This window comes from Myiozetetes cayanensis, unplaced genomic scaffold, assembly GCF_022539395.1.
Source record: "Myiozetetes cayanensis isolate MyiCay16 unplaced genomic scaffold, myiCay2020 scf4, whole genome shotgun sequence".
Classification (NCBI taxonomy): domain Eukaryota; kingdom Metazoa; phylum Chordata; class Aves; order Passeriformes; family Tyrannidae; genus Myiozetetes; species Myiozetetes cayanensis.
The window spans coordinates 60193483-60213482 of record NW_026087631.1 but is presented as its reverse complement, the minus strand read 5'-3'; the positions used below and the strand labels follow the sequence as shown (position 1 = coordinate 60213482).

Here is a 20000-nt window from a genome sequence, read left to right as displayed (position 1 = left end):
TAGCCTAAAACTAGAGCTCAGACCTGTGGCAGGTGCCTTGAAGGTGCAGCCAGTGCCTTGTAGGGAACTCTCTGTGTGATCCTCCTCTTGTGACTCTCTGACTCTACATTTCTTCAACTGAGGGTCTTTTTTATGAATATGTAGTAACTTACTGGATGGTTTCTGAGCTATGTATGCCTTCAGCATACAAAGAGATCAGCTTTCAACATGTGAAAGAGCCCATATGTCATATAGTGAAGGAATGCAACTCTTTTATTATTGTTTTTCACAGTTTAGCATAGAAACTATATTGATCTTCATTTATGGATATGAAGTTTCATTCATGAAAGTAATAGGTATTCTGTTTTGTTCGTTCTAGGTACTGAAGAGCTTAAGGAAGAACAGGTTAATGGTACAGATGATGGTATTTTTATTTCCTGGAAGCCCAGATATATATATGACAGTTACATTATTGATTGGTGTAACTTTCCAAAGTTGCAGCCTTGTGATTTGCAGTGGAAGAGATTTGGGCCCAACACTTCCAGTGCTGTGATCAACTCAGGTGAAAGCCAAACAACTTTTCTTTCTGATGTCTGTGTAGCAGTCCTTCATGCTGTGGGCGTTAATTGAATTTAGGAAGCAAATCATGTGGAATATTGAAGTCTGTGAGGTGTAGGTGTAATTCTTTGGAGTCATCATTTTTTGCCTACCAAATAAATTAGACACCACAAATGTGCCAGCACCATTAAGCGTTGGAAGTCAGCGTAGTGTATTAGGAAAGTCAGCATAATATTTTAGAAAAACCTTTTCTGAGTGGCTTGTAGTAGCATCTTGAAAGAGGACAGTGAGGTTAATGAAGGAGTTAAAAACCTTTTAGCAGAAGAGATGTGAAATGGAGCTCTGCCCTAACTCAGGCAACTTAACAACCACAGTGGTTTAGTGCTGTCAGTGCGGCACAAATGTGTCTCAGCACCAGCTTGCTTAGGACCAGTTGCATGTTTTTTTACCCCAGTGGCAGCCAATAGACCTAAATCCTTTCTGGCTGTGTGAAAGTTGCTCTGATGTACTTCCACAGCTGCAAGAGTTTAGCCTTTCTGCAGTCTCTCAAACTGAGAGTTCATTTTGGAATGAAAGATGTTTGAACAAAACTTGACTGAACGCACGTCAATATGCAATGAAGGAACTGCACCGCAATTCATACAAACACATGGGAACATACAGTCCTAGTGAAGGAGAGTGTGGTAACACATGGGAAAAGGACTGTCCAACTCTTCAGTGGTTTGCACTTGGTTGATGTGACTGGGAGTGGATGTCGCTGAGAATAACGTGGAATCCTGGTGCATGGATATGCATCTGCAATTAAGAGTTAAAACATGGCCTTTTCCTGTGCCAGAAACATAAATGAAATTATCTTGCTCTTTCAGAGTCTATTATGTAGTCACCTTGAATACCATATGGCCACAAAAAAAATATATAAACCCCTCCCCCAGTTCTCTCTTTCAGATAATAAATGTGTTTAATTCACAGTATGCACACCATGAATTGGCTTACCCTGTGTCTCCTTCAGTTGCTTTAAGAGCACAGTGGCACATGGAGAAGATGTCTAATAGACCATTGACCTCTGTAGAAAGCAGTTCAGTAAAAGCAACACCGAAATACAAACCATAGCCTATTTTTGTAATCAGTTTGACTATTTTATAGCTGCTTTTGTTCCGGGGGTGAGATACAACTTCCACGTCTATGGATCTGTTGCTAATAGAGCCTCCTTACTGGAAAAGAAGACTGGTTATCTCAGGGAGCTACGTAAGTTAGCAACATATTTCAGGTTTGTGTATTTGCTAAATTGACCTGTCACAGACAGAACTACTTCTTCCCACTTCTAGGTAAAATTGTATTTTCTGTGTTCTTTCTATATCATCAGTGAAGCATTTAAAAGTTGCGTATCAACATACAGGCCCTACATGGAGGGTATTTGGCTAGTGCAGTGACCAGGTTAGAGTTCATGTGTATTAGAAGACCTAAACAAAGCTGTGATTATCAGTCACTACTTTGTGTATAATGTGGATGCATGAAGGCTCTGTGAAGTTGACAGTGTTTGTAGAGAACTTTGGCTTTGTTCAACTTTTAAATACAAGTAAGATATGAACATAAATGCCACATGAGAGTGTAGATTTTTCAAGTGCAAATATAAACATTCTTGAAGAATAATTGCAAGTTTAACTTGAATTTTCTTTCTTCCAGCTCCTCTTGACCTTATTGTGGACAAAGTTGAACTGACTTTCAATGCAGTAACACTGTCTTGGGATTCTTACCTCACAAATGAGTCACAGCCAGGTTTTGTGAGAGGCTACCATGTCTATGTGTCACCTGTAGAAGGGAACTGCAGTTTAAAAGGATCAAAAAAGCACATTCTTTCAGGTAACTGAGCTCTGCAGTGTAGGAAGTTGTGTCATTGACATAGGTTGCTCATACTGCAGCATTTTAGAAGATTCACATTAGGCAGTCAGGTTGGCTAATTTGGCCATCTAAAGATTTCAACATGAGCTGCTTTTGATTCCCCTCTGTGCTTGAGGTGCTGACAGACAGAAGTGGGCCCTGGCTTTATACAGATTTACAGCCCCCGTCCTGTCTCCTTTTTACCTCCAGAAAACATTCCTTTCGTACTGTAGGAGGATGTAAGTTTCTGCCTCTTGTTATGTGAGTTCTGGATGAATTTCAAAAAATATTTGTGGTCTACTTGGATAAAAGTCATAGGAAGCATGTTAGTCTTACTAGGATTTGGGGTATTTTAGAAACAGATGGGATGCAATTTATTTCCTTCGGAATTGGAACACTTTGTAAATTCCCCATTTAAATTCTTTTCTAGTGAGAGTATTTGTGTTTGTGTTCTGCAGTGGAGTTCCTTCAGCTGAAGTGAGCTGTGAAGTGGCACAAAGCCACATTTAAACTTTTATATCTGACCTTCCTGTTCCGCATGCAAAACTGCTCCAGATGACTTTGACTTATTATGATTTTCAGATGTTTCCATCATGTTAAAGGATTTTTTTTTTTCCTTGCCTCTTCTTCCATTTGGGTCATGTCCTGTGATCCTTCTGCTGATTAGACTAGTACCAAACTGAAAAGCATATTTTGCACTGAGGGAAGCTTATGTGGGAGTTTCTGTCAGAACTGAACTAACTATAGAAATACCATAATTCTGTAAGTAATCCCAGTTAGACTTCAAAAAGTTTAAATCAAAGATTTTTCTGCTTCCCTGTTTGTCAGAGTTAGCAGACAAGGGGTGTGACTGGGAACAGGAGAAATAAGCTAACCCATTTCTCCCTGGGGTCTGGGAGTTGCACAAGAGAGGTTAAAGAAGGGTTCTTTTTTCAGGCAGAAGTTTCTTGCTTTCGATTATCTTTAAAGAACTCGACCTAAGCTTAAGGGCTACAGAATTCTGGCAAAAAAAAAAAAAAAAAAAAAAGCAAATGGCAGAAGTCAAGTAGTTCTGTTAAAAGCTCTACTGAAAGGAAATTAAAATAAACAGTTGCCGTCTTTGACAACAAGTTGCTAAGTGTCTGCCAGAGGATGGGCAGTGCTGTGGACAGTCCAGCTAGAAGGGATGTGAGTTCAACCCTGTGGCAGTGAGTCAGGATGCATCATCCTTCTCGTAAGAAAGTGTGCAAGTTACAAAGAAGGCGGATTGCAAATGTTTTGTTATTTCAGTGGCCATGCATAAATGGGTTTGTAACATTTTGAAGAGAACTTACTGCAACCTTTCAAAATCTAAAAGATGGAGAAAGACTTTTTACCAGTGCCTGTAGTGACAGGAAAAGGGGTAATGGTTTTAAACTGAAAAAGAGTGGGTTTAGGTTATATATTAGGAGGAAATTTACCATAAGGGTAACGAAGCACTGGAACAGGTTGCCCAGAAAAGTTGTAGATGCCACATCCCTGGAAGCATTCAGGGCTGGGCTGGATGTGGTTTTCAGCAACATGGTCTAATGGGAAGTGTCCCTGTCCCTGGCGGAGTGGGATGGAACGAGATGATCTTTAGGGTCCCTTCCAACCCAGACTGTTGATTTTGTAATTTCTTGATTCTGCCTGATGTTTCATTTCAGATAATTCAGAGCTGTGTAAATACACAATTGAAAATCCAGAAAAAAAGAGATACACTGTGGAACACCTGATGTCAAACACAAAATACAAACTAGTGGTTAAAGCATACACAGGTGGAGGAGAGAATCACATTGATGACTTCATGTACATAGACACACCATATAACTGTGAGTACTGGCTGCGGAAAATGCCTTCTAGCAGAAGGATGGGATGATTTAAAATTTTCATGCAATTATTGACAATAATCTTCATTTCTCAAGGAAAAACATTTAATTCAATGCAACATGCACTTAAGAAAGAATCCAACTGAGAAATTACATGTGCATACCAATATGGCATTTTGATACTTTAAAGTAGATAGTTGTTTGTTTTGTTTTGTTTTAATTATAATTAAACTAATACATATCCTTATTTAAGTCTTATATTTTTCTGGGACATAGCTTAATATCTGCACACTTGCACACCTAGTGAGTCCTGTTTGTTAGAACTCACTGAAGAATTATATTTGGATTTAACTTGTTTTCTAATACAGGAAACACCTACAGACTTGTGTGCAAACAGGTAATTTCTGTATGGACTCTTGGAACTTCTTATTCTCATCAGTCCTTAAATCTCTTGCCAAGTTAACTACTTCATAAACCAGTATGGAAGGTTTGTTAGTCAGAGCACTGTATTTTGCTAAGTGGGCAGATTTGATCACCAAAGCAGAAGAGGAAATCACTTGCCTGTAATTCTTTTCGCTTGAAAATACCAGTCAGCAGTCATGATTGTGAAATTTATGATCCAAATTGGAGATGCCTGGCTTTGAGAAACTTCTTGGTGTTGGAGGTGAAGGGGGAGGGATAAGAAAAGGGGAGGCATTGTCTTATGCTAGGAGACTTCATGCTTTAGGCTAACTAGCAGAACAGTGTCTAAACCCCATGGTACCTCCCAGGCACAGTTCCTCTGTGTCCCATGTTCCAGCTCCCATTAGCCAGCAAGACATTTGTACAGCCATACGGAGAACAAAAATGAGGACTTAACTAACCACCCCCCCAAAAAAAAATATAAAAGCAAAACATAATGTGTCCATTCCCTGCTGTGGTGTGTGGTAGAGACACATAAACTCTGGCATGAGGCAGGAGCGTGCTGGCCAGGGCAGAGGGAGAGCAGGCACTAACTAGTGTTCCCCCTCAGCCCACTCAGGGCCTCAAGTGTTTGTGAACAGTGTAGCCTGAGGCTGTGTCTTCCATCTAGAGGGAAATGTTAAGATCCTTGTGTCCACATAAATCCTAGGAGACTTGAACACTAGTGTAGTGTCTCTCTTGCTACTTGCTTCTAGCTACTTGCTACTTGCTTCTATCCCTAATAGAAGTACAGATGTTCTGTTTACTTCTTACAGTAAAATCTGTCTTCGTTGGAGATCTGAGAGAAAACGTAAAACAATTTGTAAGTGAGGTTATCTTTGCCTTAGCTTTTAGAAATTTCCTCTCCCAGTGAAGATGCCAATATGAGAGCAATAAAAAGCAGTTTAGTAATAATTCAACTATGGACCACACAGTTTTACTGCTGAGTTAGTGGCAGGTATCCCACGTGGGCTTGATGTTATTTTTGCCTGAGACACTCAGGCTGATTTTAACATGTAAGGAATTAAAAGCAAAATTTTAAAGTATTTTTCTTTCACAGCAAACATGCTGTACTTCCTATTCCTGCTAGTGATAGTTCCAACCCTAGTAGCAGCTGTATGCCACTGGAAGAAGAAATGGTAAGTTATAATGCATTTTTCTGTTGTAGACAGGGAATGTAACTAACCTAATTCACAAACCACTGCTGCAGCTTGTTGCTTCCAGCCTGCTGTGAGGCTTCATTCATTTCTTCCTTTGGCTGTGAAACTGTGTGGATGTTGTATTTGGCTTGTGGCATTTCTGAGACACTCTTCCTCTGCTGCTGTGTCTGTACACATCTGTGTGTGGCTTCTGCTGGTAGAGTGTGCTTTTATAAGAGAACAAAAATGTCTTTTGTTTTGCTTTCCTATTTCTAGGGTGAAGGAGTGCTGCTGTCCTGCAATACCTAGTCCTAACAAGAGCAAAGTGCTGTCATTCAAAGAGTTTAAGGTAAGATCCTTGAAAATCTAGCATGTTTAATTTGTCCGTTCTTTGATTAGTACTGCTGAAAAAAAAATATTTTTGTGTTGACTACATTTAAAAATTAACTTTTTTTTTAACTTTTGTGTTGACTTCATTTAATAATTTTAAAAACATTAACATAGTTTAATAATACCCTTTAGTGGAGAATTTTCTTTCTGGCATTCATGTGACTCTGCAGGGACCAGTTTATATGCTGCAGTCTGTTACTGCAAAAAGCCAGTGCATAATTGGAGAATAAATGAAATCTTTCAGTACAGTTGGTGATTCCTCTTACTGCTGTTCAAGCCCTCACACTGAACGCAGCAGACCAGATGATACTGCATTTCACTGCAGCCTGTGAGCTGTGCCTGCCCACTCCTCCTGCCCCACATCTGTCTGCAGTAGGGCACTCTGGGCTTTTTTCATTGACTAATTGTTTTGTTTAATGGTTCTCTTGTAGATTGGTTCTGAGAAAGTGCTGAAAATAAGTGACTGCACTCCTGACATGCTGGCTGTGGACAATAAGGCTGAAGCCCAGAAACTACATCCATGGAGCAAGTTGTCTTCGATACCAACAGAAGATAAGACTGATGGTCACAATTCATCCTGGATTTACCCTAATGAAAATGTAGAGAGAGACCTTCCACCCACACCTACATCTCAAACTCGTAATTGGTTTGAAAATTTTGCTTATTTTTCTCATCTTGATGTTGAATCTGATCCCTATCAAATACCGGAGACAGTGGAAGTGAACAAGCCAGAGCTGGCAGCAATGCTATACCAGCCACACTGCTATATTGATATTGTTAATGAAGACACAGCCTCAGCAACCAGAGAAGCAGCTGGCAGAAAGAATGGTCTGAGATATATCTCACAGACAAATGTGCACTGCCTGGGGAGAAGGCTTTGATGTACTCTCCTCCACTGAGTCCACCCAGTGTATGATTACACAATGTAGATGAGAACTTCTTTTGATTAGGCTCTCACAAGCTCAACTGCCGTGCTTTGACTAGTTTTAAGTACTGGCTTGCACACAGGAATAATGTGTGTTATGGTTTCATTACAAGTTTATGGGGATTATATAATATTTATAGACCATTTTGTGGCCTGTATTGTGTAGAAAGCTAGATCACAGCAGTCTTGTCATAGCCCGATGTAGAGAACTGCTGTGTTTTACAGAGATAAATTTATTCATAAAGTAGAGGACCAAATTAAACAAGGGGATAGGTTGTTGTGCTCAAGGAATTTATTTCACTTGCAGTACACTACCCCATGCTCTGGCCACCCCAACCAGGGGTGCTGTGCTGCTGGGCATGGAGCATTACCCAGCCCAGTGATATTGAGGGATTTTATTTTCTGTCTCTTAAGTGATATAAGAAATCATCATAGAAAGGTTATCTGCATACGTGTGGCACATGATTAGAGATTTTAAGGAATTTGACTTCTCTAGGAGTGCTACCCAGAGCACCAAAATCCAGTAATTGCCATGCTTTCACTGCACCTGTGTCCTAATGACACTTGTTGGGTGAAAGAGCACAAGCCCTTGTTGGGTGAAAGAGTGCAAGCCCCTGCTTCTGTTTTTTGTCACTGGGGCTCATCACACTTCTGCCTTCTCTGCCTGGAAGACTGACCTTGTAAAGTTGTCTTAACTATACACTAAAGAAATATGGGGAACTATGTGGGAAGTTCTTTTTGCAGCAGGAAAGCTGTTTGCAGAGGTGGTACCATGCACTCTCTCTCTGCTTTTGCACATGAACTGAACTTCTTTTGGCATTAACGCCTGTACTTCCAGAGCAAACCCCAAATCACCAACATGTAAGCAGAAAGGGTAGTCAGAGGTGTATGTGTCCCATTTGTGAAGAATGTCATATTCAGGCTGTGTATCAGCTAATCTCCCAACACTGCTTTTGTATGTGTTAAAAAAAAACCAAACCAAACAAAAAAAAAACTAAAACCCCAGACCAAAACAAAAACCAACCAACCAAATTATTGTAACAATCAGAATCCCTACAGTAGGCAGCAGTGAATTTGGCCTTTCATTTTGATTTCAAAAAATCATATATTTGTAATGATGCAGTATATTTGGAATCGTAGTTGAAAGTCTCATTAACCTCCTCAGTGCACAAGGAACCCTTTAGTTTTTCATCCTTACGATGCAGTTTGGAATCTGTTACAAATAGATTTTTCAACTAAAGAGCACTGAAGAAGCGGTTCCCAAAGGTGAAAAAAAATGGAAGGTCTCTGCCAATTTGATCTTCAGTTAAGGAAGACTAGTAACTACATTTTAGCAAACTGTTTAACCAGCCAGCTAATCACACTTCCTAGGAACTAAGCAGCTGCAGGCAGAAGTGAGTTCTGATACTGAACCACATCTAGTTTTTACACTGCTGATTACAGATATTGTTGTAATGTCCACAAGCTATGTTGCAACAGGAAAAGCAGTAAGACCTTACACAGCCTATGGCTGAGACAAAGCACTCACTGCAGCGAGGGAAGTTTTCAGGGCAGGAAAAGGTGAGGTACAAAGGTACAGACACAGGGATGGCCAGCTGTGGTCAGAGGTGTCCAGTCCATGCACACTGTGCTGTGTGAGTGTACAGATGGCACAGACTCATTTGACAAGAAAAATTACAACATAGTCCTTCCTGTGAACCTTCCAAGGGAAACACGGCTGGACACATTTTGCTGAAGGGCAGTTTCACAAAAGAACAGGGAGGTAAGGGAGAAAGCTGATGCTGTTCAATGGAAACACCCCAAAGAAACTTTTCTTCCCTCTACCTCTGAGTTACAGTGAATTTGAAAGCTTGATACCACAGTATCGTTACAGCTTGGAACATTTCCTTCTCCAAAGTGTTTCATCACATCATATGTACTTTAAAAGTTCTACTGCTGGAAAGGCAGCCAGTAAACAGAAGTGAGCTGTTTTGTGACTATTGATATAAAACTTCTTAGCTGTGCATTTCAGAAAAAGGCCTGTTCATTCAAAAAAGTTTGAAAGGTATCCTAAATCAAGAGTTATGTAGCTAAGGAATTCTGATACACAAGTCAGTCAACATACCACTAAACATTTTAAAATTTGGCATTGCTGCAATTCCTTGTGTCAGAGGGGACAGCTGCTGCAACAAAGCACAAATCCCTGCTTTGAAGAAGCTGCTGTCACTGGGGCTTGGCTGCAGCAATTCCACCCAGGAAGTGAATGGGGGAGGTGACTGTGTGTGGGTTCAGCCAGTTGTGCCTTCCTGAAGGCAGGACGAGCCACATTAACCTGCCAACCTCTCAGCTCCCTGGGTCTTTCCTGGGGAGATGCTGCACTGATGAAACTTCAGTATCTGGACACAGTGAAACACTTGACCAGGTACCAGACTGCTGGGTGAGCTAAGGAGAAGCCAACTGCTCTTTCCCTATAAACCCTTTTGTTTCCCAGCCCTGATGGGTGGTGCTTTGTGCATAAAAGCACAGAGACAGAGGATTCCAGGGAGGATAATGCCTCTGTGCAAATCAGAGGGTGCAGTTGGGGTGCCAGAATTGAAGATTAGGAAAGTATTTTTGCATGCGTGGGGAAGCATGTAAAATTTTTATACACTAAGACATCTGTCTTGCATTAATGGCTGAATGAGTTCAAAAGTGTAATCCTCTTTTTTTTTTTTTTTTTTTTATAATTCAACTTTCACAGCTGCTGTTGAAATGCTAATACTTAAACCATCACATAATGGAAAAGTATTCTCAGTATCAGTATGATAAAGTTTTAAAATAAAAATGGTGTGCAAACTATTAAAGAGTCTCTATTTTTATATCTTACAAAGCACTAATATAAAATATATTTTTGACAAAAAAGTTTATTTAGAAAGCTTCTGGTCATTCTAGTTGATTAGTAACTTACAAATGTGAATAAAATTCCAACCCATTTCTAGTGCTGAGAGGTACATAAGAGACCAGAACAACTATTAGAAGTTTAAGTACATTTTATTAACAACGCATCCCTTTGATAAGACTACGCTTCAGGAGGCCTTTAATGCTCATTGACATGAACTGTACACAGTATACAAAAAAAAAAAAAAAAAAAAAAGAGAAAAAGAAGAAAAAACCACGAAAAAAATCAAGATGGGCAATACCATTTTGGGACAAGCCTCTGTTTAAATTATACACAGCTCAATGCAATATTCTTACGTAAAATATATAAATACTTTTTCTTTCTATGTTACAGGTATACAATATAAATCAGATTTCAATGTCTGTTCAGTGACCTAAAAACACTAGAACCTCCAAATATGTAGCAGCGTATTACTAAATAAAAAAAAGACCACACAGGACAGGGAGAATAAGTATTGAGATTTTCCTTGATCCCTTTCCTCAGATCAGAATGATTAATTTAGATAATCTCTTGTAATAAAGTTTTAGGGATGCTGACAGCCCAGTATTGGAACAATTTTTCAAATACAACTAAAAATTGTCTGCCTTTTCCCCCCTTAGACATTGCATCTTGTGCTGAGACACCCTATTCAATGGCAAAATGGCATGTTACATTTTTTGGCATAAATTACATTTCTCAAATAAAATAGTGTATTTTACAAAGCAACTCAAACAAAATGTGCAATTTCTGCATGCTGGCATTGCTGTCCATCTACGCTACAAAAATAGCCCAAAGAAAATCTGCATTCTTTACTGAGTATAAATCTGTTGAAAACAAAACTATCTAGGGAACCACCACCAGGATTTAAAACAAAACCCAAGGAGATCAGGGGGCGTCTAGAAAAAATACCAACATGTTTTCTAGCATGTCCCCATAGTTCTTTTACAGTTCAGGTTTTACTCTCACCAAGTATACCTTTAATAAGCACACAATATGAGAAGTGTTTTAATAGGTTTTTTTAAACTATTAAAAAAAAAAATAGTTAATGGACCTGCTTTCAACTGCCTCCAGTAAAGCTCAGAGTAACAGGACTTGTGTGCCGCCCTGCTGGGAGGTGAGCAGAACCACAGAGATGTTCCAGAGCCTGGCAAACAAGCCTGCGATCGCTAAACTGGAGCTTATGTTCCCTTAGAGGGAAACACCAGCCTCCTGCAGTCCAAAAAGCCAAATACCACAACCCGGACACTACTACAAAACAGCAAACTCTTCCATCTCTCACTAGGCTATGATTATTCTGTTTCTTGAATAGCTACCTTACTCTTCAGGCACACAGGAAAGGCGCTACGGTTTTGTTTTGTCTCACTGCAAATTAAACTCTCATTCGAGATCACTACGTGTGTTTCAAAATAAGATGACAAAAAGATAATCAGGATTCTCACTGGTGCCTTATAAGGATAGCTTACCTCAGTGTGCTGAGCCAGTGCACCCTAAACTATCACCACTTGGGAAAAAACCCCACCACCCTGAAATGAGAGCACATTTTGGGTAAGTATGTCAGATGTCAGTCAGATAAGAATGGTCAGATGAGGAAAAGCAACTGACTGAAGCCCAATATGCCAGAGGCCCCATATACAGGGTCGCCAGTACAAAGCCATCTCCAGCTCCAACTGATGTCTGCAACAGCTAAAAGCATGCTGCATCTCTAAATTTAAGAGAGCTGAAGAAGTCTCTGACTACAAAAGCAGACTCTCAGCACCGAGCTATGTCCTCCTTCCCTCCTTGGAGAGAAAGAGGCCCTCAGGGAGGTGCCTGGGGGCCCCACCAGTTCACTTTCTGCCCTTTGCAAAGGGCACTGACTGTAAAAGCCGACTAAGTAAATTGGACAGCTAATGCAGCAGACTAAATGTGACTGATTTCACATGCAGCCTCTCCTTCCCACAACAGCTTCTGCCTCTGAGCTGTGTATGAGCATGTGGTGCATTGGTATATAGTGTAGATGAACACTACACCCTTTGCCATTTATTCAACAGCATAATTCAGACTGGAAATATAAAAAGTGGGTGGTCTGTCAGCTTCCCTAGTAGAAGTGGAGGAGATTCTTTATTAGGGCTAAAACAAGCACAATCATTGCTTACTACAGTTTTCCTTTGAAGCTTTAACATGAACCAAATGAAACCCCAAAACAAGAACTCTGAAAGTAGTATTTGAAAAAAAGAAATCTACAGATTTAGAAATTCACAGTTTATAACTAGGCCAATATAAATTTCCTTCAATAACAGTATCCCCTTCATTTGCCAATTAAACAGAAACACCAATGTGAGCTCAATGTCAGTTCGTAAATTAATTTTCTAGAAATGTTGTATGCTATGTACAGTACACTCTACATCCTTGATGCATACTTGTTGAAATTACTGACACTCATACACTTTCAGAAGAAAAATCACACTTTATAACTGAATTTGCAGCCATAATTATTTATGTCAAGTTTCTGTTGTCATGGATCCCCACACAAGCAAGTACTTCAGAATGCATAAGCATTTCAGGATGGAAATTCTTTCAAGAGTAGGTTTGCTTAACTTTTTATAATCAGAGGCCTTTCTACATTAAGTGCTATGGGTTAAACTTAACAAATGAACAGAGGTGTTTTATTTAAATACAGGTGATAAAACTTGTTTATTTTGCTTTAACTGCAGAAAAATAACATGGAGTTGTTTGATGTAACCCCATTTAGTTATTAAAACAAATCTCTTCTACTCTAGCCTAACTGAGGTAGTGTTTGAAACTACTGTATAACATACGCTATCCCCATTTGTGGGAAAACTACATTATTTTCCTTTGGAGTTTATACCACTATTTGGTCTACTGTGATTGACATTTTGGTTTTAGAGAAGCATTTATTTCTTATGACCAGAAGTCCAATAGTTACTGGTGTGGTCTGTTTTCAGAACATTTCAAACATGTCTTGACACACAGATATATTATTTGTGTCAATGACCACAGAAGAGCTGAATCAGTTTCTTTTTGCTACTTCTTTCAGTGGGAACTCATGAAAAGATAATCTTAAGAACCAAATTTGACTATGAGCAGCAACTTACAATTTGCTTTACCGGAACCTGATGGTATGCAGTGCACACAAGAACTCAGTGAAGTGATAGCTGCAAAGCGGTGCTCATATGGCATGGTGAAATTTCCAATAAGAAGAAATAAATTCTATGTTTCACGAGGAATCATGTGTTACTGTTCACAGGACTACTTCTTGAAATCTCCAGTAGCATAGCTAGTAAGAACAGAGTTATGAGCATCAGGATAAGTTTCAGTTAAGTATTAATCTGACAATTATAAAAATGGTAGAAGTGAATGGATAAAAATACGTTCTACTCAGTACAGTCCAGCTGAATTATTCACCTATATCAAAATCAAAGGGTAATCCCTTCTATTACAGGCATTCTAACAAAGGTGGCCATGCTACTGTATATACACATTTGCATATATTTATACTACCTTTGTATAAAGGCTTCTGAATCTTTAGATTCATGACAAAAGTGACAGGGATTCTTACTTTTTTTTTTTTTCTTTTAAGCTTGCACTTAATAGTTTAGAAACCTTACTAGTAACATGATTGAGGCAACTACTTAGTCATTACCAGTCACTGTATCATTTAACTTTTGCAACAAGTCTTAAATACCAGTACAAAATTATAAGTACGGCTGCTCCAAAATTTGTTACTTAAGGCTTTTCACTACAATTATTAGTACTATCAGACGCTTGATCACTAACCCATTGAAAATTCAAATAAACCTTTGTTTTTATAAAAAGTTGTTTCCATGGAACTTGGAAAACACTCACATTTTGTCTTGTCACAAAAGCTACAATGATTAAATGTCTTCAAGTTTAGTTCATATAATATTTGCTTATCTGATACAAATCATGCTTTGTAGAGGATTGTAGTTAAGAGTAAGACCCACATTTGTACTATATGAGCATGAGTGTAGAAACTGCAAACACATGCATAATATTCACGGAAAACAATCTCATTTCAGCATTTTAGATTGAAATTATTTGGGTTTCTGAAAATCAAATTGTAGTGAAAATCCTTAACTGGTTCAGGTAAGATACACGTATGTAAATGTAATGAAACTGGAGAAACTGCTAATAAAATGTCTTACAACTATAGCAATATTAAAATAACTTAATGAAACCTCAGATTCACAGAGGCATTTCTTTCTATCTGAAGTTACAAATCCCCATGTTTATAGTGTTACAAACAGTACAAAACCAACAGAGAAGGGCTAACATTAATCCCCTAGTGCCCACAACTACAGCATGGCTCCCCATTGCTGGCAGTGGAATGCACTCCCATCTCTCTGATTCCTGGTATTCAGGGTTTAAAAAGCAAGGCATCATTCTGCTTCTCTGGAACAGAATCATAAGTCAATTAAAAATGTCTCTGCAAGTTGTTCTGTTTCTTCTTAATGTATGGTAGAAAATGAAATGAAAACTTGTGGAGGCGTTCAGTGCTTGGCTCTTGCATATACTGGTAATTACTATTATTAAAACTATGTAATGTTTAATAAATCCCCAAAGGTCTCAAATCATTGTGGCAGTAATTGGTTGAGGAAGAAAACATTTTCAGTTCAGTCTTCAGGTACCAGTAGCTTCTGGAACAGTTTAGAAGATGATGCTCCAAGCTTTTTTTGTCCAGTCAGTTGTAGGTTGTGTGAGGATTTCAGAAAGTCTGCATGAAATGCATTACATGGGCAGAGGTCAGGATTCAGCTGATGCATCAATTACAGGCTGTTTTGTCGGTGTTGCTAAAATAGCCTCTGCTTCTTCATGCATCTAAAAGAAAAAGATGGAAGTATTAATACTGTTAAGAGACTTCAGTTTCCTTTAGGACATACCTCTCTGAAAGCATCTTTTACTTGGAACATAAAACCTGCGCCCAGCTAGCACATTTTGGTACATTCAGTGCATGTGAACCCTCCACTTACTTGCAAGAACTGAACATCTTGAAACAGCTCCTGAATGAACCTTCGAGATGGAAGTCGAAATGTACAGTGTGCTAACAAGTAGGACACCTCAGAGTAAAGGCATATGTCGTCAAATGCTTGGGGGTACTTCTCCTTAATTCTGAACAACAGAATAAACAAAATTTTATAAGTCTTGAACAGATTTCCATCATATTTTAAAAGAACCTTTTCAATTTGATTATCATCATTAATGAAGCAGAACTCTGTTTTAGCAGTTGCCAGTTTCCAATGTCACTACAAGTTACAAAATTTTTTAAAATAAATTAATTTCAGTAGTTGTACTCTTGCCTAAAGCAGAGTTGTGTTTCTCAAGAAGTTACTTTCAGTTTGTTATTGTCCTTATTTATTCTTCAGCATAAATAAAAAAACTTAAGTTTCTTTTTTAAAGACACGTGATATACTGGACACGTAACAAAACATTACTACAGCTGAATTACTGATATTAAAAAGTCTGGTAAAGAGTACAATACTAAATGCAGAGCAAAAATGTTAAAATTATTTGTTTAGTTTTTACATTTTATTCAATCATTTCTCCTCAACAATTTTATGAGAAGTCAAATTATTCACTGTCCCTCAGATCTTAGTGAGAGAATACAGATGACTAAATGTTGCTAAAACATCTGGAATGTATTGAACTTACGTCAAAAGTCCAGTTTCATGGCCTTTAGTTCCAACTGAACTACTCAAATTGATTACCAAACGTAGGACTTCTTTCCGCAGAAGTATTCTGCACACTGGAGTATCATCTGGGATTGATTTTACTCCTAGAAAAACATATTAAACAGTATAGAATTTAAACAAAATTGTCTTTGATTGTGCTAATCTTATGCCACAGGAGTCTGTTTTAGCACTCCATATACATACATGCCCATACTGTCTTAAATGTGTATATAACATACATATTCTGAGTGACCAAAAATATTTCTACTGAAGTTCAAACTTAAATACTATTTTCAGGAATTTAAACAGTTTACCTTTTCAAATATTTCTACCATTTCATAATTGGAAAACCCTGTAAGATAAAGTTACAGTGCTCTCTCTACTACTGAATCACGCTGCAAACTGGATGAGTTTCTCTCAGATAGTGGAGAATTTAGCAACCAGCTACTTCATAAGAAATGATAAGCCAAAATGTAATACACAAGTATAAAAAAGAAATGTCTTTCTCTTTATGGAAATTCAGTCATTCTTAGAAGCTTTTTTTAAATTAACAGCTGAGAAAAAAAGGTAATCAATTTGCTTGTAATGTCAGATACAGAGCTACTGAATAGCCTGCAGAAATGCTTATAGCAAAAGAAGAGTTTAGAACTATGTTCTCCCACACGGAGATGTTCTTATCCAGATTTGTTCAGTTTTTGTTTAATAATGAGCATTACTCTGTTGCAGTGTATATAAGTGAAACATAATTTTTCCACAATACCTAAAATATACTTTAAGAGTTACAGTCTCTAATAATCATAAGGCTTTCAAACTTACCCAACACAAGTTCTGTACTCTTGGTGCTGCTAGCTGAACCATGGGATACTGCATCACTACAGCCTGAAATTCCAGAGAATTTGGAGGAATGCACATCTAAGTGATTGTGAATGGTCTGCCCACACCAGTCAGTATATGGAATGTCTGAAAAATCTGACATAAACAAAATGTTGCATCTTTGTTATTCACACTTTTCTTCAATTCACATGCTTTAGCTATTTTTCAACAATGGTAAACATGCAAGACATTGATGCACTAAGTACTATGCATAAAATCATCTGGAAAGTAATGTTGTATTTTGAACAAATCATACTTAAAATCTTTTAAAACTGCTTTTCTAGAATCTTAAAATACTCCAGTGAAAATAATCAACTCTTCTAGACACTGATGGAAGCCTAAAATGTTCACACATAAAGCTCCCTTTAATATAACATGATACAAATGCTCTTGCATATGCATACTTCTTTGTGTTCGTACAATTATCACAGTTTGCAGAAAGGTCTCTGACAAGAGCCTGGCTCTGCTGCACTTGTAATTACAGTTGGGATTTTCTTTGCCACCCTTTCTTGCTTCTGAACTAAACCTCAATCTCAGCTCTCTGAGCCATTCCTCACATTTTGTGTATCACCCCCCCTGCCAACATGTGCTACTACCTGAATGTGTGACATTAATGTCAAACAGTAAGGATTCCTACTAAGCATCCTTTTCACCACAGACATTGTAAAAAGGCATGAAAATGCAAGCTCTGCAGAGGACGTTACAAAAAATAATTCTGAATCTCATCTGAAGCTCAAAATATGAGGTAAGATGACTAAATCCCAGAAATTACAGCTCAACTTCAACCGACTCCTCAGACTTCCTTCATTGTATTTTAGGGTACAGACTTGAAGTCAGACTTTTCATTACTTGGACAGCAGGTGTCAGTTTTCAGGAAATGGATTCTAAGTACTCAATAAGGTTTCAAATTTTATATTTTGACATACTCTCAGAAATATTTAAAAAACACATGCAGGCACCTAATTATAGTAACACTAGAAACTGAAAAGCTGGAAAGGACCACAGAAATACCACTGATTGCACAGTAATCTTATTAGAGAATTAATTTTAAGGTCAATAGTCAGTTACACAAAAACCCTTACAGATTATTTAAAGATGAACAAAATCCAATAGGTTCACTTGGTTTTACCACACTTCTCCACAAGGAACACTAACCTGTACGACTATATGCAGAGTTCACCTTGTTGTTAGGCTGATAACCCAGAATTTGAATGCAGACACAGTAAAGACAGTTCTCATCTGTGTGCTCCTGCAGCCCAGTATCCTCTGTACTTTCTAAGAACTGAGAGGCATCTGAACGACTGGTATTCATGATTTCTGTGAGACTGATCTGCTGTCGTAGCATCTGGAAAGGGCTTTTGACAACATCACTTGCACCTGATGGAAGACCTGTAGATAAGAATTAGTTATCAAAAACCCCCACAAAACCAAGCAACTTACACTCTTTCAATTATTTTCCACTTTTAAGCCTTTTAAGGTTGGAGGGGGTGTGCACATGAACATCTATAACATCTTTTTTTTTTGAGAGGTTACGCTCCCAACACTGTTAGAGAAACAGACATCACGTTTTAGTCCCAGCTTACCATACATAACGCGACATTGCAAAGGACAGAGTTTAACCTCTAAACACCCATACTGTAAAAGATGATAAGTGGTAAATCCTAACATGATATCAACATTACTAATATCCACATAACACCAATACGTTACCAATTTTCATAGTGTGCAACAAGATTAATAAAATACACCAGATGTTTAAATTACACATGCACTAATGCACATAGAAATGCTATTTAAAAAACTGTAACTTAGTGGCCATGACAGGAAGAAACCAGACTCAACAATGCAGAAAGAAGCAGAAGACACTTTAGTCACATGCTCTTTCCTGGGTGAAAAAATCAAACAAATACAATTTTGAACAAGATTTACTTTACAGTGAAACTTAGCAATCTACAGAAACACACTTCCAGAAAAATCAATTTTGTATATAATACTAACAAAGCAAAAGAAAAAAAATCAGTAAAGTGTGTCTTTTTCAATGCTCCAAGTGGTTGTAAGGAAATTCCAGTTAGCCAGGAGGCAGACTACAGCTATCCTAATATACTGCTAGAGGACCAGTTTCAAGGCTTCTTTGTTTTCCAGCTGTCCTTCTTAAAAGACACACTGAGACCCTACAAATTTGACTTCCCTGGAGTAAACAGAAATTGTATTCCAGAACAAGCCACACATTAGAGTACTTGTAGTTCTCCTGTACGATGTCCCATCACCTTCATTGATCAACTGTGATGGACACATCACAGAAAGACAAAATTTACTTTCTGCAATAAACACTGAACACCGTTACTGGTTTCTATAGATTTACGTTTAATCAAAGGGAAATATAAATGTAACAGTTCAATGTGGCATTCACACTTTATCTAGTGTTACTTCCTTTAATTCAGTATCACTACCTATCCTTGATTAGCATTAGCTCACAATATTAAAGATATGCAGACTGTCCTCCTCCATATATTAGAGCAGGACCAGACTTGGAAGCAACACTATATTATCTCAAACTAAATAAAACAGGGAATTAATGGCCTGCTATCCAGATTCCAGAACACAGTTCTCAAAACTTAACATCTAAAAAACAACCTTTTCTGTAATGAAAACTAACAAATAAATCGACAACCCACCCAATATACCAACATACAACAGAAAGATGCAGGAGGGGAACAAAACCAGTACCTCCTGCATCAGGTGCAAAGACCCTAGCTCCACGGTCATCCAGTGGAGGTGTAGTTTTCTTCTGGAAATATGGAGTTTCCTTTACCTGGAATATTCAAATGAAAGTTAAAATTACAGGAGATAATCATACAAAAGGAAAAAAGGATTTTATGAGGAAATAAAATGTTGTTGATTTTTTACTTCAAGAAAAAGGTATAATTAGAGAAGAAAATTAAGAATAAACTCCCAAGTACTGAAAAAAAGCCAAATGAGAAAAATATACATTTGTGAATGGATGTTTATTAAGTAAGGCTTATTACCAGTTAGTAAATGTTCTAACAGTGGTGAGATGCTGTATGGGAACCAGTGACCCACAGTGGCTATTAATAATTTGCCCATGATGACTCTACAGCACTGGAGATCTTGGGAATGAAGTGCAAAAACATTCAGTACATCTAACATGCTGTCTGTAGGACACAGAGCTGAGATATGTCTCAACTACAAAAAGACTTCAGAGAGAAGAAATTTAGCAACCTAAATACGCCATAAAGAATGTGAAGGAGAAAGAAAAAGCAGTCATTTCACAAAGGGAAAATAGAAGCAGGTATTATAGAGCAATTTGCCTTTGGTCTTGGTTTTGTATTTTTGTGAGATTAGTAAGGAAGTGATTTACTACTGAAAGGCACCAACAAATAAAGA

The 20000-nt window shown here is 38.0% G+C and overlaps 2 protein-coding genes across 5 annotated transcripts in view; one reads left to right on the top strand and one right to left on the bottom strand.

The window, feature by feature from the left end:
* OSMR (oncostatin M receptor) overlaps positions 1-9958 on the top strand; it is a 30688-nt gene extending 20730 nt beyond the window's left edge. For all 3 annotated transcript variants that reach the window (XM_050329494.1, XM_050329492.1, XM_050329493.1), the window contains 7 exons: positions 359-541; positions 1681-1782; positions 2221-2397; positions 4080-4244; positions 5743-5821; positions 6098-6170; positions 6643-9958. In XM_050329494.1, coding sequence (XP_050185451.1) covers positions 359-541; positions 1681-1782; positions 2221-2397; positions 4080-4244; positions 5743-5821; positions 6098-6170; positions 6643-7092 — 1229 coding nt within the window. In that variant the 3' untranslated portion in view covers positions 7093-9958. The remainder of the gene's footprint in view (positions 1-358; positions 542-1680; positions 1783-2220; positions 2398-4079; positions 4245-5742; positions 5822-6097; positions 6171-6642) is intronic.
* A 42-nt stretch (positions 9959-10000) lies between these two features.
* The window catches only part of RICTOR (RPTOR independent companion of MTOR complex 2), a 40231-nt gene continuing 30231 nt past the window's right edge, over positions 10001-20000 (bottom strand). The window contains exons 26-31 of one of the 2 annotated variants that reach the window (XM_050328838.1): positions 19323-19407; positions 17751-17984; positions 16539-16691; positions 15703-15826; positions 15024-15162; positions 10001-14871 (exon numbers count right to left, since the gene is read on the bottom strand). In XM_050328838.1, the coding sequence (XP_050184795.1) occupies positions 14797-14871; positions 15024-15162; positions 15703-15826; positions 16539-16691; positions 17751-17984; positions 19323-19407 (810 nt within the window). In that variant the 3' untranslated portion in view covers positions 10001-14796. The remainder of the gene's footprint in view (positions 14872-15023; positions 15163-15702; positions 15827-16538; positions 16692-17750; positions 17985-19322; positions 19408-20000) is intronic. The other variant, XM_050328837.1, reaches the window with a different exon arrangement.